Genomic DNA, 16,305 nt, shown 5'->3' with positions numbered 1-16,305 from the left:
AAGTTTACAAAAGAAACCAACAGCAGCAGCATAGACTCGGAGGAAAATAGTGTGCATACCTTACCCTTATTTGAGAGCTAAAGGGTTTGTTTTCGATAGAGCTCGATTCAAGATAAAACATTTCAAAGAAGTTAAGGAAAAGAGATAACGTAAATAAAGAAATCAAGACAAAATAACAAAGATTGCATGACAAAGCATTAAAAAAAGAAGCAACTGCAACAATATAATATGTGCGTCCACATAGCAAGAAACAAGAGATAGTGTCTGAAATGAAATCAAAGAACAAGGCGTAATATTACGAGAAATAAGCGAAACAACATCCAACTATCTATTAACATTCATCCTAATCTGCATCTTTTATGACCTGCTGTACTTTCGGAAGAAGGGGTGCCTTCACCTAAGGTCTCATATCAATAAGATGAAGCTGCGTCATCCCCTATCTAATTACTGCAAAAGAAACCAATGTGAATTTAATAAATTGAGTAAGCATTTTGGAAGTACCAGCTGTGCGCCAAACTGACTCCTTTGTCTGTTCCCGCTAACCCTCTTCATCAAATACGTAACGGTTTAGATGGGACCGCCAGTGTCAAGTCCTCATGAAGGGTGCGATGCACCATTTAGCCCACTGATTTTCCTGATCTCACGTGTTTTTCTCCAAGCTACCAGTGGGTCCCCACACTTTGTTTCCAGTTATAAGTACAAGCTTAGCTCCCAATATGTTTCGCCATTTAGCAAACAAAGCATTAAAGAAGAGTTTCTACAAAATTTCTCATTTTCAATCCCTTTTCTCCGTTTACCCATCCTTTTGTTTCTCGTCAAAACTCTCAGCTTCCGTTAATTTCAAGGTCCGGTGAACTCCTTTTCCGTTAACTATTTCCTTCTTGAATGTACTGTTAACTACTTTTTACATTTTTTTTTTCTTCAACTTATGTTGTTTAAGTTTCGGTTCTCTATGATAAAATTGATGAATTTATCAGTTTCATTGCCTTTTTGTGTGCTAGTACCTGTGAAAATGCATGTTAATGTTTATTCTGCGCCGAGCTTTTGATATACTAACTAGTTTTTATGTTGTTAAGCTTTTAATTTATTCCACTAAATTCTGAGCTGTTCTCTACTTATGTTTTGTGAAACTCACCTTGAAGTTCAAAGTTTTTAGATGCTTTCCTCAGTAGACATGATTTTATTTTTCATAAAATTCATGTGAATCATATAGTATTTCAAGTTCTTGCTAATTTGTTAGTTTCATTTCCTTATAAGTGAAGACTATTCTTTTTTGTTTTTTTCTTTTTAATTATGGGTCAGTTGTGTGAAGTTTCTTTTGTCTCAAAACAGTGGATTTCTTTCTATTTTTATATTATTATATATAATACTTCCTTCGTCCCAATTTAATTCTCCGACCAGCCTTAAACTTTTTCAGGTGTAATGTTGGAATTGGAAAAAAAAAAAAAAAAGTGTAAGACACTTAAGTTGGTTGGGACGGAAGGAGTAGATTATATAAGAAAAAAATGGCTAGACAAAAATAAGCATCAACCTAGTGACATTAAGGTTTTTTTTGAAGACTTGTCACATTAGTTCATGAATTCTTATTCTTATTCCTTTTCGAGTGCTTATTTAAGTTCTCTTTTGGTGATGTTAGGATAATGGCTCTCTCTCAAAACCAGGAGTTGGAGTATATGGTGGATGAGTACTATGACACTACTGATTTTGATGACAGCACTATCGAGAATGAATCGCCACGAAGTACTGATCTCGACGACTCTGATTTTGAGGACGATTTCGATGTGGTACGGGGACAAATTTAAATAAATTTTTTGACATGTTACTGGTGTTATCCTCTTGTTTTAGTCTAACAATGTTGACTTACTGCTCTTTTGATTATACAGAGTAAGTCAAAGACTGATACATCTGCTATAGAAGCTAGAAATGGCAAGGATATACAGGGAATTCCTTGGGAAAGACTTAATTTTACCAGAGACAAGTATCGCGAGACGAGGTTGAAACAGTATAAGAACTATGAGAGCCTCTCACACTCGCGTGAAGATCTTGAAAAGGTTTTCCTTTTCACTCTTTTCGGTTCCCAAGTAGTGTCAATGCATACTGGTAGTGGTAGAACTAGGACTTTTACTAAGGAGTGTCAAAATGTGAAAAAGTAAATATATGAAGAAACTAAGAGGATTCAACACATAATATATATATACATAAAATAATTCTTTTTACGTATCTACACAGTGTAAGTTTCCAGTTAAGGGGTGTCGGTTGACACCCCTTGTATGCATGTTGCTCCGCCCCTTGATACTAGGAGTGTATGGTATACCTTTCTCGTATTTTTGGCTAAGCTCAACTCTGAAAGTTTCTTTCCTCACCCTTGTAGGAGTGCAAGGAAGTAGGAAAAGGACATAGCTTCTACGATTTCCAGTTCAACACAAGGCTCGTCAAATCGACTATTGTGCACTTTCAGGTACATGAATCTTTAATCGTTTTCGTGTTTGGATAGATCAGGTGTTAACCTTGATTTAGATACTTGTTGACTGGTCTGCTGCCCCTGTAGTTCTTAGTGTTTTGATGTAGTCTCTGTGGTCTCGTTTTGCATAATTCAGTTAAATACGGCAAACGACTCCATGGACGCCTTTCTCATTCTAGCCTTTCATGCTAATTTTTCCTCTTCAATTTTTAGCTCGGGTCTTTAGTTGTTTGTAATTTTACAACATAATAAGTTTACCCTAAATTTATGAATTTAGAGTTAACAATAGGATTCGGTTATTTATGGTCTTGTCATTGTGTCAGCCTTCGGTCGATGATCCCTCTCGCCTTTTTCTTCTTTCCATGCAATAACTATACTTTTGCAGGTGCTTACTCCTCTAATGTTATGGATATTTTGATTTAAACCTTTAGGCTGTTAGTTCTTCCTCTCATTCTTCAGAGGTACGGAGTTTGTTCCTTTGTCGAAGAATTGAGTGAGTGTGATGCTTGATTTGGATTACTTAAGACATTAACTTTATGTATCTCTAACACATGCTTGGACAGCTTTCTGGAATATATGTCCCCGAGGCTATGTTTGAGATGATGATTCTATGGCCTCCAAGCTGGTGAATTAGCTTCTGATATAGATTTAGTGTTAATTTACCATTTCTTGATGCAGCTTTCTTTTTCTTCCTCTGTTTAAAAAACCGAAACGTTATGCCTAATTTGGCTTTTGGCAGTTCCATTTTGTTGCTTCCAGTTATTGTATTCTGGCTACGTGTGGAAGCGACAAGATGTACATAGGAACCATTCTTCCTGATAGTCAGCATTTAGTTTTTAACTCGTTTCTTTTCAGTATAAGCAGTTTTGTTGTGCCCGGATTGAAGTTTTGATCCGGGAGCTGTATTCACAATATCCTTTTGGTGCAGATTGTAAACAGTTAGAGAAGAGAGTGTCACATGAAACTTTCTAATAGTAGAAGATCTTTGTTTGGAGCTTCACTTTTGAATATTTCATCATGAATCAGCTGGCTGTATTTTGAGGACAGGGTTTTAATATGGAAGCTCAGTGGTGAGGACAGAACTTGGCTTTTGCTGGATTTGCCGACGTAGATTATAGTTTTGAGTCGAAGTTGCCTGTTATGTTCTATTCTGCTAGCATCTGTGTGTTTTAAGAGTTTGTGTGATAGAGTAGATAAAGAGCACACTTCATTCAGTTTTGCAGTGTCAAACAGTAAAGTTGAGGCTGATGGTTGAAATTTCTGAACTTCCATTTCCATTTTGTGTGTCCCTCTAGAGAATAATTATCACTTGATTTTAGTTATGTTCATCTGTTTATTTCCACGGTCCGGCATTTTCAGTTGGTCACTAACTACCTCTGTCACCATTTCTGCACGATTCATCCCTTCCTATTCAGAGCCCATTGATCATTGCATACCTTTCTCAGCTGTTGTTTTAAGATGACGAGTTGAACATATTTGCTAGTCCTTAAGTGAAGTGGTTAAGTTCTAATTCGTGTTGCAGAGATGTTTGGTTGAATTGTATGTCCCTCTAGAGAATAATTATCACTTAATTTTAGTTATGTTCATCTGTTTATTTCCACGGTCCTGCATTTTCAGTTGGTCATTAACTACCTCTGTCACCTTTTCTGCACGGTTCATCCCTTCCTATTCAGAGCCCATTGATCATTGCGTACCTTTCTCAGCTGTTGTTTTAAGATGATGAGTTGAACATTTTTGCTAGTCCTTAAGTGAAGTAGTTAAGTTCTAATTCGTGTTGTATAGATGTTTATGTTTGGTTGAATTTTATGTCCCTCTAGAGAATAATTATCACTTGTTTTTAGTTATGTTCATCTGTTTATTTCCACGGTCCTGCATTTTCAATTGGTCACTAACTACCTCTGTCATCTTTTCTGCATGGTTCATCCCTTCCTATTCAGAGCCCATTGATCATTGCGTACCTTTCTCAGCTGTTGTTTTAAGATGATGAGTTAAACATTTTTGCTAGTCCTTAAGTGAAGTGGTTAAGTTCTAATTCGTGTTGTAGAGATGTTTGGTTGAATTGTATTCTTTCAAAAATTGATCAATATCATGTATGCATTGATATTGTATCTATATTTCAGCCTTAGAAGCAGGATTGCAGTTAGTGTGTGAGCAGCTGGAGCAAGCATTTTCCATATGGTATGATAGGGAATTTCTGAGAATTTAAGAGGCCTTTATGGTCATTCTTCTGTTTAGTTTTGGGCTAACTTGTTAATGGCAGCAATAAGTTATTAAAATATTTGTGTGCCGCTTCATCATTTGAACATTTAGATATATGAATGTGCAATCTCAAATGTTTCCTCTACCTATTGTTTCATTTGAACTCTATTGAATACGTTCAAGAAACTTGTATTCATTAATCTTTGTTTATGGTTCTCTCTTCTGTTGAAGATGGTTGCACTTTTTTTCTTCTTGTTAGTTTCTGCACTAAGCTCTTTAAATAATTCCACTGCGTGGGTTGTAAATTCTAATTTGCTGTGTCACAGTTATTGCACAGTTTTTATCAATATCCAATCTGTATGGCATATCTTCTCTTGTAGCTGCCATCTGCAGCTAGTATCTGTTTCAATGGGCTGTCCATTGAACTTTCTGTCAACTGAGCTTTTCGGTATACGAGTCGGGAAGTTAGGTTAAATTATGTGTGTCATTCATCTGGGAGTCCATGATTTTCATTTTGAAAATGTGGCTTTATCGGGTGTTGTTCTTCCCTTAATCATCACATTTCTGAACTTGGGAGCTTAATTGCTAATTTACTCCCTCTTTTATGTGATGTGCTGCTTTTAATCAATGACATTCTGAACTTGGGGGGCTCAAATGCTTATTTACTGCTCCTAAGAGTTCTCCTCTTTCCTATTTCCTTTGGTCCATTCCACTCTCTGGATAGCTCGTCACTTTTTGAACAGAATGTCGAAGCACTTAGCACCTGTCCTCGCGATCTATCCATTAAGCTGTTTGAATCTCATTGACATCTTTTGAAATTATGCATTGTTCATTATTTGGGTTGTGTTGCCTGTGTTAATTATGTACAAATACGGGGGGATGGTGTAGCTTGCTTGAGGCATCTCTTTCGAGTCTCTGTGGTATTCTTCTTTTTTTTTTTTTTTTTTTTTTTGCGGCATCATTGTTCCTCCTGTCATTGTCACGATTGACATCTCCTGACTTCGTTTTCAGAGGTTTCTTTTCTGTTTCGATCTTTGTAGTAGTAGGAAAGATTAACTATTGTTTGCTGCCCGACTTGTTTTCTAGCAAACCAGCTCTATCACAGACGATGATGTGTAACTATGAGTGTAGTTCAGTTGTATCAAGCTAACAGCTGTGCGATCACTAGCTTATGCATCATTGACCACTAATATTTAGGACTAACTACATGCTAACTTACACTTGGACTTTGTTTTAGGGTGGTTGTACGTTGTTGTCTTCTATTATTTTTGTCCCTCTAGAGTCTTACCCAGCTAGAAGGGGTTTTTGTGGTCCATTCTGTATCGTGTCTCTATAGGTTATTTATTCCCAGTCTAGGTACTTCTTTCTCAGCTTGCCAGTTTGAGATGGTGAATGACAACTGTCTGAACCTTGAAGTTTACATGACTGCAGGCCTATTGTACTTCTGAAATTTTTTATGATGAGTTTTCTGCAAGTTTCAGCATTCTGAAGTTCTTGTTTTTGCTTTCTTTGATAATTATCTATTATGTGATGTTATTATTTGCTTCTTTAGAAACTTGTATGCAGTCCATTGATGAGTATATCAACCGATTTATATTTTTGTTTCAGTTGAGGAATCTCTTGTGGTCGACATCCAAACATGATGTGTATCTCATGCAAGATTACTCTGTGATGCACTGGTCCTCACTTCTCAGGAGGGGAAAAGAAGTGCTAAATGTTGCTAGGCCATTGGTGCCCACTATGGTTAGCAATGCTTTTTGTCTCCCTTTTATACACTTAAATGACTTTTGGCATTTTGGCTGTCAAGAATTAACTCTTTGGTTTGTGCAGAAATACCCTGGATCAGTGTCTCAAACACTTTCCCGAGTGCAGATCAGCACTATGGCTGTTAGAGATGGTTTGGTGGCTGCCGGTGGTTTCCAAGGGGAGCTTATCTGTAAGGTAGGATGACTATAAATTGTTAGATTTCTACTCTTGCTGAAGTAACGCGTACTGATATGATTTTAACTCGTGCAGTATCTAAACCAACCTGGAGTTGCATTTAGTACAAAAATAAGTAACGAAGAGAATGCTATAACTAATGCCGTGGATATTTGTTATAGCCCGACGTAAGTCCCGGAAATATGCCTTTCTGTAGCTTTTCTTGAATTCAATGTGAAGACTGTTTCGTACCAGTGCTTATACGGTTCTTTGCAGTGGCTCGATGAGGGTAATCACTGCTAATAACGATCAGCAAGTCAGAGTTTTTGATGCGAAAAGCTTTGCTTGCACCAGTCATTATACATTCCCTTGGTCTGTTAATGTGAGTAGCGGTTTTATTTCCTCGTATGTGTTATCACAATTTTTGACAATGCTCATTGGCTCTCTACTCACAACTTTCTGTTTCATTGCAGAACGTCTCGGTTAGCCCAGATGGTAAATTACTTGCTATCCTTGGTGATAGTCCAGAATGTCTAATTGCTGATGCTCAAAGCGGGAAGGTTGGTCTCGTTCATATCTTTTAAATAGGTTGGTGTTAACCTTTTAACGACTAGTTACTCATGTGTTGATCTGTGACTGATGCTTCAGGTTGTCAGCAACCTAAGAGGTCATCTAGACTATTCATTTGCATCAGCTTGGCACCCGGATGGAAGAATTTTGGCAACTGGTAACCAGGACACAACTTGCAGATTGTGGGATATACGGAACACGTCACAGTCCATAGCAGTGCTCAAAGGAAGGATGGGAGCCATCCGTGCAATCAAGTTCACTTCAGATGGGCGCTTCATGGCCATGGCCGAACCAGCTGATTTTGTCCACATATTCGATACAAAATCTGATTATGGTGCCTGTCAAGAGATTGATTTGTTTGGCGAGATTGCTGGGATATCCTTCAGCCCTGATACTGAAGCTCTCTTTGTTGGAGTGGCAGACCGAACCTATGGAAGCTTGTTGGAGTTCAACCGTAAACATTACCACCAATACCTTGATTATGTTTTGTAGTGAAAGGCGCCGGCCTGTGTCAGTTTAATTTTGGCAACTGCTTGTTTGGTATATAGTTTGTGTATAGTATGCAGAAAACTTGGGGTAGACTCGTGTAACTTGGCCTTCTTATGACAATGCTCTGAAGGCAGGCCTATGATTTGGAGAACTAGTGTGATAGGGAAAGAGCTAGGATGACGTCCTAGCAGCTGATGGCCATGTAGGGGCTGTTTCTGCGGAAGTATATTGTTTAAGCGTGCAGAAATAGGAAAATCATGCAGTAGTAAATGTAAACCGCCAGTGCATTTGTATATCAGAAACGAATTTTGGAGTCGAGTTGTTTTTGTTGATGGCCAACTTTATCACAATTCGATGTGTTCGCTTTGTCTTTTTTGTTTTTATGTTTTTGTCCTTTCAAGTTCTGTTTTCTTTTACCTGTTTTTTGCTCCCTTTTCCATATGCAAGTGCCAGTTTGTTAATAAAGTCTATACAGAACGATCTAAGAAATGCAGTTTATTCTTGACGTCTTTGATTCTGCATGAGATTGATGACAAATTAGACCCCTTATATTTGCTGGAAGAAAAGTGAAACAGATACTGCAACTTGGACTTAAAACTGGTCCCAGTTCGATCAGAAACAGTTCTAGCCACAAACTTGCCAAATTTGCGCTGGTTAAGGTAACGCTAATCTAGGCCACTGTGAAGTATCTGGCTTTTGTTCCTTTTGATATTGCTCCTCTAATGAATGTGAAAGTAATTGGTGAGCTACCAGACAAAAAACATTTCAACATCCAACTAAAATTTATGTGGGACTTGTCAAGTTTAAACATACGAAAAGTTAGTTCATCGTTTCAACTGTCAAGAGTTATTATCCACTTCAATATTTGTGTGCAACGACTACCAATTTCAGAAGAAGCCACCAAGTGTGACCAAATCCAAATTACTAAAATAAAATATCTTCGAAAAGTGGATGAGAAAAATCGCACTGACAACAGCCAGACACTGATACCTATTAAAATGGGGAAAGTAATAGCAATAACAATGACAGGAATTAGGATAATCTCTTTTAGTTTATCCTATGAAGATTATTTATTAAAACTGATGGAGACTTTTTACTTATCAAGTTGTCCCCTACTAGTATTTTCTAAATCACAGGCCGACAAACGAATAGTAGGAATAACGTAACACATGCTCCTTTCTTGGTTACTGAAGACACAAATAGTTAGAACTTTTAATATGGGGCCCCTTTTGGTTGGTGTAGGTCATATTAGCAGTTAGTATCAACTAACAACTGTCTTGAATTCTCAGGGACAAGTTATCTTTTCCTATACACCAAGCTGAAATTCGTCGACAGTTACATTGGTTTGAAGCTTCAAGGAGATTTCGCTAGATTTGGACAAACATTTAAATTTGTCAATACATGAATGACCAACACAGTAGCATGTAATATGACTAGGTGATGAGGTTTCTAATCAGTCGACACCAGGGTCTATAGTGTATAATTTATACAGATATCCCTCAATTAAGATGTAACATGTATTTTTTTCCTCTTCGATTCATTGTGCCTATCTTAAGCTAAACTTAAATTAATTTGAAGAAATTGCAGGTTTTCCGAGATAACTTTTTTTCATGTAATTTTAGTTTTGTCTTGTTCTTTTTTAACACCTTCGCTCATCATAGTATCACACATACAGGCAGGTGCATATATACGTTGATGTAATATACGACTAAACTATCTCTAGTGGACTTCTCTAATTTTATCCTCAATGCATGGTATTCGCATGTTCTAGCAATTGTTCATTTTTAATCTTAATTATCTAATCTTATATCACCCAACAACCATCTTAGCGTCAGCATTATTGCTGCAACACTCATTTTATGAATATGTCGGACTTTAATGGCTCAACATTCATTATCATATAGCATTTGTATATCTTATAATATTGTGTAGAACTTATAAATTTGATTTGATTCCAGAAATTAGTTAAATGGCAACTTTGGATAAGTAATAAACCGAACAAAGTGAAACGAAAGAATGGGCATACTTGTGGTTGTTCACATCAAGAAAGATAACTCTCATATCATTCGTTCATAGATCCAACAGTATGACACATCTCAGATTATATTCGGACATAGCGATCCTAGTACATAATTAGAAACCTATTAATATGGTACTTTAGTTAGTACCACTTTTTTCAGAAGACCTCATACTATTTCAGAGTATTCCAGCACCTACATTCTTTTCGTTCAATTATCAATATGTGATTGGCATTCCCACCAACATTAATTAAAAAGGAAAGAGAAAAATATACTTTTTCTCTTCTCGTGTAAGAGACTGGAGTTCCAAAATAATGCTTACGACTCCATCTTTCATAAACTAATTGTAGGGTTTCTGTAAAATATATTTTTCTCAACTACTTCTGTAATATTCTAGCCATGAATTAAGTCCAAAGGAAAAGGTCTGAGCCCCAAAAAAATTAATTTGAGATGGCCAACGTATCCTCTCGGGCAAGCTACCACACAGGTCGATAACCAAGACCACTCCTATTATTATCCGTCTGTTTAACAAACTTCACTTGACTTTATTTGCAAGATGAAATTGGTTTCACAAGTTTCTCCAAAGAATTTAAACCAACCACACTAAAAATGTATTAGTACTTCATTAGCAAAGATCTAATCTTTACTTCGTTAGCAAATAATTTTTACTTTATTTGCAACTCCGAGTTTGGTAGCAAAATTTTGGACTAAACATTCATTTTACTTGACTTTAGTTTCTTTCATAAGTTTAAACAAAATTCAATTTCTATAAACTTCAACATCAAATAATCTTTTTTAAACTTCAATTCAAATTGTGTCAAAATGTCTATTGATTGGTTTTCATTTTCAACATAATTGATTTCATCGAAGGCTCAAAAATTTGCGGGGATTGCCCTTTATATGGACTGGTCTTTAATTTTTTCCCCACAAATCGAATGTCTTTAATTTTTGCCCCTACTTTTCATTTAATGAAGATTTGTGGACCAAAGTACCTTTATTCGCTCGTCTATGAAATTAGAGATTTGGGTTCAAACCCCAACAGAGGCAAAATAAAATAAATTCGCAAGGCAGAAATTCGTAGCAAATTATGCCTAGTCGAGCAAGAGTTACGCCTTAAGACCTAACTTCTGCTAGGGTTGTCAATTGATTTCAAAAAATCGACTTAACCGACCTAACGGTACCGTATCGAACCAATTTTTAGGTTTTTTAAAATAAATCAACGGTTTTTATATTAATTTATAACCGTACCGAATAAATAGGTTGGTTTTTAATTTTATAAAATAAATCGATAAAATAGCAAACCGTACCGAATATTTGTAGAAGCAAAGTTCGACTTTTCAAAATCGCTCCATCATCTCGGTTTCTCTTCGGTATCGGTACGGTTCAGTTAATTTTCGATTTTCTTTTAGAAAAAGAACATCATGTTATAATCACTAGTAAATGTTAAAGACACGATATCATGCATATTTCTATAAGATTTAGGCAAAAACTCTCTAGACATTTTGACTATTTAAAGGGTGATGAATCAAGAAAACATGAAAGACGACAAGAACAAAGATTGATCCCACTATTTTACGATAGTATAAAACAATGTTAATCAAAGAAAAAAAAGTATAATTTAGATTGCACAAGGGGGCAAAAATCAATCAAGATGGGACTCAAGAACGGAGTCTACTAAGATTAAGTATCCAGTAAAATAAATTTAAAATCATTCGAGAAGAAAGATATCTAATACTTTGTAGCTTTCTATTCAAGATCGTTGAAATACCTTTTAGCACAAGCTAGTTACTACTCGAGCTGCTAAAACTAATTTAATTTCAATGGGAGTAGTATAATTGGTTTTAGTGTTGAAACTTTAGGTGTTAATTATGTTGCCGGCCTGTAGTCATTTTCATCATTCCATAGCGAAAATTTAATATTTTATTATATTTAAATTTAATATATAGAATATATTTTACTGAAAAATTGGTATGGTATAAAGTTTATAAAATAATCGCCCGGACCATACCATTGACACCCCTAACTTCTGCAGAATCGTATAGAACTATGCCGGACAAGCGGTAAAGTTATGCCTTATATATAGAAAGGCAAAATACATCAAATCACACTTAAACTATACCTAAATGTCGAGTTTACACTCAAACTATACAAGCGACCTATTACACACCTGAACATCTTAAAAGTGAATTTATTACCACCCTATAAGCTGATGTGGCACAAATTATAAAAATAATTAAAAAATTGGCGCGTTTTAATTAAAATTTATTTATTATTTTCTTTTTTTAATTACAAAATACATTTATAATCCCCACCCCACCATCCCTCTCATTAAATTTTTATTTTTGTGGGTCCCACTTTGACTTTTAACTTTTCACTCTTTCTTCTTTCTTTTTCTCCCATCAATGGCAGTTGGGTGACTTTTGCATCGGAGCAGGGTGGTTTTATGGCTGATTTCCGGTGAAGGGTGGTGACTATAGGTGGGGACATCGGTGGAAAAAACATAAGAGACAGTCAGTTGGGTGCTTTGCTTGTGCTCCGGGAAAACAGGGGTTGTTTGGTGGTTTATTGGCGGTGGGCTAGTGGTTGACGGCGGAGGAGGTAGAGAAAGTGAACTCGAGCTAGTTCCGTCCCCGTTTTGTGCATATCTACGAATGGAAAAAATAAAGAACAAAAATGCTCCCATCCAGCTCTCTCGTTCTCTATCCCATTTGTCAATCATCTCTCTCGTTCTCTATCCCATTTGTCAATTGCTTCATTCTCGTCTCTATCCCATTTCTTTTTTTAGTATCCTTTTAAAAGTTGCAGTGAAGAAATTAATAAATGGAGGAAAAGAAATAAGAGAAAGTGGGTGAAGATGAGGAAGAAATATAGGGGAGGGGATTTGTAACTGAAAGTTGGAGGAGAAGAGAAGGGGGAGGGGTGTGAAGAAGACGAAGGGGTGGGGGTTGACCAAAAATAGGTTTCTTTAATTTTAAAAAAGATTTTTTTAAATAATTTGACTCTTATTAGATGACATGTTTTTTTTTTTTTAAATATGATATAGTATATGATGTGGAGTTGATGTGGCAATGACGTGGTGATGATGTGGCGCGAGTGTAAAACACCTCCCATCGTGTGACTGGTTATATGTGCGTTAGGGTGTTAATAAATTTACTTTTAAGATGTTCAGATGTATAATAGGTCGCATATATAGTTTGAGTGTGAACTCGACATTTTGAGTATAGTTTAAGTGAGATTTGATGTATTTTGCCTATATAGAAACTGTGCCTCAAGGTATAACTTCTATATAGAAACTATGCTTTAAGGCATAGTTCTATAGGATAACTTAATTTCTACAGAACTATGTCTTATGACATAACTTTACCTTGAATATGCGTAGTTTGCTATGAAACGTTGCCTTACGATTTATTTTTTTTACTCTGTTGGGTTTCTACAAAAGTTTAAGGCCTAACATCTGCCCGAATAACCATAATTTGCTACGAAATTCTGCCTTGCAATTTTATTTTTATTTTTTTATACTCTATTGGGTTCAAACCCAGCATCTCAGGGGTACTTTCGGCCACTTAAAGGCCGAAGAACAAGTACTAAATACAAACAATTTGAGGGCCAAAAATTAAAGACCATCCCCGTAATAGGACATTTGTGCGAATGACTCCCAAAGGCTCAGCATGACTTAGATTGGGTCAACGGGTTTAGAGCACATCCCCAAATCTCTATTTAAGCCCGGCCTGGTTGTCCTAACTTTTTTTTTTGCGCGGATTGTCCTTCATTTGGGGTGATCTTTAATTTTTGTCCTTCAAATTGGTGGTTTTTAAGTTTTGCCCTTCGCCTAATACCCCGAGGTTGTGGATTCGAACCCCAGCTCAGTAAAAAATAAAATAAAATCATAAGACAGAATTATGCCCAAATTTGTCCATGCAAATTTTGCCTTAAGACAGAAATTCGCTGAAATTCTGCCTGAAGGACAAAAGTTAAAGATCACCATTTTGAGGGACAAAAATTAAAGACCATCCCCAGTGAAGAGTAATCCTGCAAATTGCCTTTTGCGCGGATTGTCCTTCATTTGGGGTGGTCTTTAATTTTTGTCCATCAAATTGGTGGTCTTTAAGTTTTGCCCTTCGCCTAATACCCCGAAGTTGTGGGTTCGAATCCCAGCTCAGTAAAAAAAAAAAATATATCGCAAGACAGAAATTTGTAAATTCTGCCTTTAAAGCCTAAATTCTGTCTAAAGGAAGTGACAAAAATTTGAGGGACAAAAATTAAAGATCACCCCCAGTGAAGGGCAATGTGCCCTTGTCCCAAAATCGATAGTCTTTTGGGCCAGGAGAATTAGGAGTTTTTACAGAATTATATGATCCCCGATATTTGTCTTGGTTATGGAGGAAAACAAATAAAAAAAATAAGAAAATAAAAGATAGAGCATACATTTATATCACAAAGGTCGGACTCTGAAGACCAAAAAGTTTGACGAGTTCAAGTTTCATTAAGAGTTTAAATTCTATGTAAAAATAGGGAGGGATTTAAGATTTTGAGAAGATTAATATATTATTATAAATAATCAGATTCAGAATATAAAATTAAGAAAATGATTTTATGATTGGTTGAACCAATTGACTATATGCCTCTACTTTTAATATAAACATCTGTTTAATTATTCTACGGAAAAGATAAAAAAGCAGTATATGAATTTCAATGTATCAGGCTCGGAGATTTCAATTTATTTTTTTTAAAAAAAGAAAGATAAATACAGTCAAACCTCTCTATAATTGTCATTCGTTGTAACAACATTTCACTATGACGTCCTGATTTTCTCCGGAACCGATTTTTCATGTTATATTTTACTTCTCTATAACTGTATTCTATCTATAACAGCAGTGACATTCATTATAACGGTACACTCTTTGTAAAATTACCTATCTATAGCAGTCATACTCAAATATTTTGTAAAAACTATATTATATATAAAAATAAAAGCTACTGTTAAGAATCAACTTTTATTTGGGGTGAGATAGAAGAGTCAACTGTTAAGCTCTTAGACATCCTTCAAGGGAAAGCTATTGAATTCCATTTTGCTGAAAGATTGGACAAAATTCTTCGTAATTCAAGCGTTATATTATCACTAAAAGACTGGAATTTACGAAACAACCTACAATTATAAAATTCTTACGTCAAACTTGGAATAATTAAAGTTTCAATTTTAAATGCATATGTTCTTAGATTTTAATTCTTTATCGATATGGTACAATTAGTTATGAGTTTATTAGTAATTTATTAGTCGTTTCAATTTTTAATTAATGATATGAAAACCAATTGAGATTTTAAAATTAACAAGTATATTATTTTTGTTTATATGTAACATAAAAAGCACAGAAAAATTATTGTTTGCGTACTTTTATTTATAACAGCTAAATGAGATCTAAACATCAAATACCAGTATACATACATAGCAGCACCTCACTATAGCAGTCATGAAATTTTCGGACAAACGCTGTCATTATAGAGAGGTTTGACTATAAAAGAGAGAACTTAATATAACTATACAATGTTAAAAACTGCATTGCATATTTTTAGCACAAAAAGCAATACTTCAATAGTAATCATACTTATCCCTAACAAATGCCCTTTTTTCCCAACCAATCTATCTATATTATATTAAAAGCACGAACTCACTAAATTAAAAGTTAAATTACGTAAATACCCTTCTCAAAATTTAAATACCCTAATTTAAAAAAAAAATGATTAACGTTAGCCCAAATGAAAAGACGCCGCTTAGGTCGGAAGCAACTTAATGAAACGGTGGGAACTTTTTGTTATGCAGAAAGCGCCTTTGCTTCCAATCTTTCAATAGACAACAACAACAACAACATAGGTGAAATAAATCGCATGTGGGTCCATAATCTTTTAATAGAGAACATCAAAATTCAGAAAAATTGTGGCAAAAAGTTTCAAGGAGAACGACTAAGAAGGCGATATGAATATAATCTTTTGTTGAGGACTAAAATATAAATTGGTGGGGAACTTGACAACGACTTCCCATGTCATTCCATCAGTTGGAGAGACTAATAACCTTCCCTAACTCTTTTTACGGCAGACATGTGTTGCGCCTTCGTCTTTAATTCTCATTGCATAATTAGTAATTGTCGTCTTGATGCGGCTCTTATCAGGGTTTCGTTTTGTCTGCTTTCAAAAGGTGCCCGTTAACTTTTTAATTAGAAAATTCATTAAATATATGTGAATATATAACTGCGAAGCCAGTGACGATAAGGATTATGGGTTCGATGAAAAATTTTAAACCCATGCTATTCGTGCAATTTAAATTGTGATCTCTTGACTACTATCTGTTTCACTAATTAGTAATTAATGTAGGAAATTTTCTTAAAATTCTCTATTATACTGTCGGGCATTTTTTGAGAAGTATCATAATTTGTCCCTTTCACTATGGGTTATAAATTGTGACACAAAATAATCCGTAAGAATATTGAAAAGATTTGCAAAGTATTGATAATTTTGCACTTGGTAGTACATGAATGGAAACAGAGACCCAACCAACCATAGTCCAAAATTGAAATTAATCATCCACAACTTCGGGTTTCTCTTCTTCTCTTTCAGATTTTTCTACGCCTTCTTCCAGATTTTTCGAGAATGCTA

The 16,305-nt window shown here is 35.5% G+C and overlaps 1 protein-coding gene across 6 annotated transcripts; it reads left to right on the top strand.

Moving 5' to 3' along the window:
- Positions 1-771: 771 nt before the first annotated feature.
- LOC132033760 (vegetative incompatibility protein HET-E-1-like) lies at positions 772-8,005 on the top strand. Of its 6 annotated transcripts, XM_059423819.1 has the most exons (10): positions 772-845; positions 1,637-1,784; positions 1,884-2,051; positions 2,372-2,458; positions 6,269-6,403; positions 6,491-6,601; positions 6,677-6,768; positions 6,857-6,962; positions 7,054-7,140; positions 7,229-8,005. In XM_059423819.1, exons 2-10 carry the CDS (start codon positions 1,641-1,643, stop codon positions 7,640-7,642), a joined length of 1,344 nt encoding a protein of 447 aa, XP_059279802.1. In that variant the 5' UTR covers positions 772-845; positions 1,637-1,640; the 3' UTR covers positions 7,643-8,005. The 6 variants fall into 6 exon arrangements, with proteins under 6 accessions (XP_059279802.1, XP_059279803.1, XP_059279807.1 ...); XM_059423820.1 differs by lacking the exons at positions 772-845; positions 1,637-1,784 and adding an exon at positions 4,582-4,639 and having other exon boundaries at positions 1,989-2,051; positions 2,372-3,531; XM_059423822.1 differs by lacking the exons at positions 772-845; positions 1,637-1,784 and adding an exon at positions 3,410-4,639 and having other exon boundaries at positions 2,002-2,051; positions 2,372-2,476.
- Positions 8,006-16,305: the final 8,300 nt, after the last annotated feature.

Source organism: Lycium ferocissimum, chromosome 10 (assembly GCF_029784015.1).
Source record: "Lycium ferocissimum isolate CSIRO_LF1 chromosome 10, AGI_CSIRO_Lferr_CH_V1, whole genome shotgun sequence".
Lineage (NCBI taxonomy): Eukaryota > Viridiplantae > Streptophyta > Magnoliopsida > Solanales > Solanaceae > Lycium > Lycium ferocissimum.
This window is presented reverse-complemented; position numbering and strand designations above follow the sequence as displayed.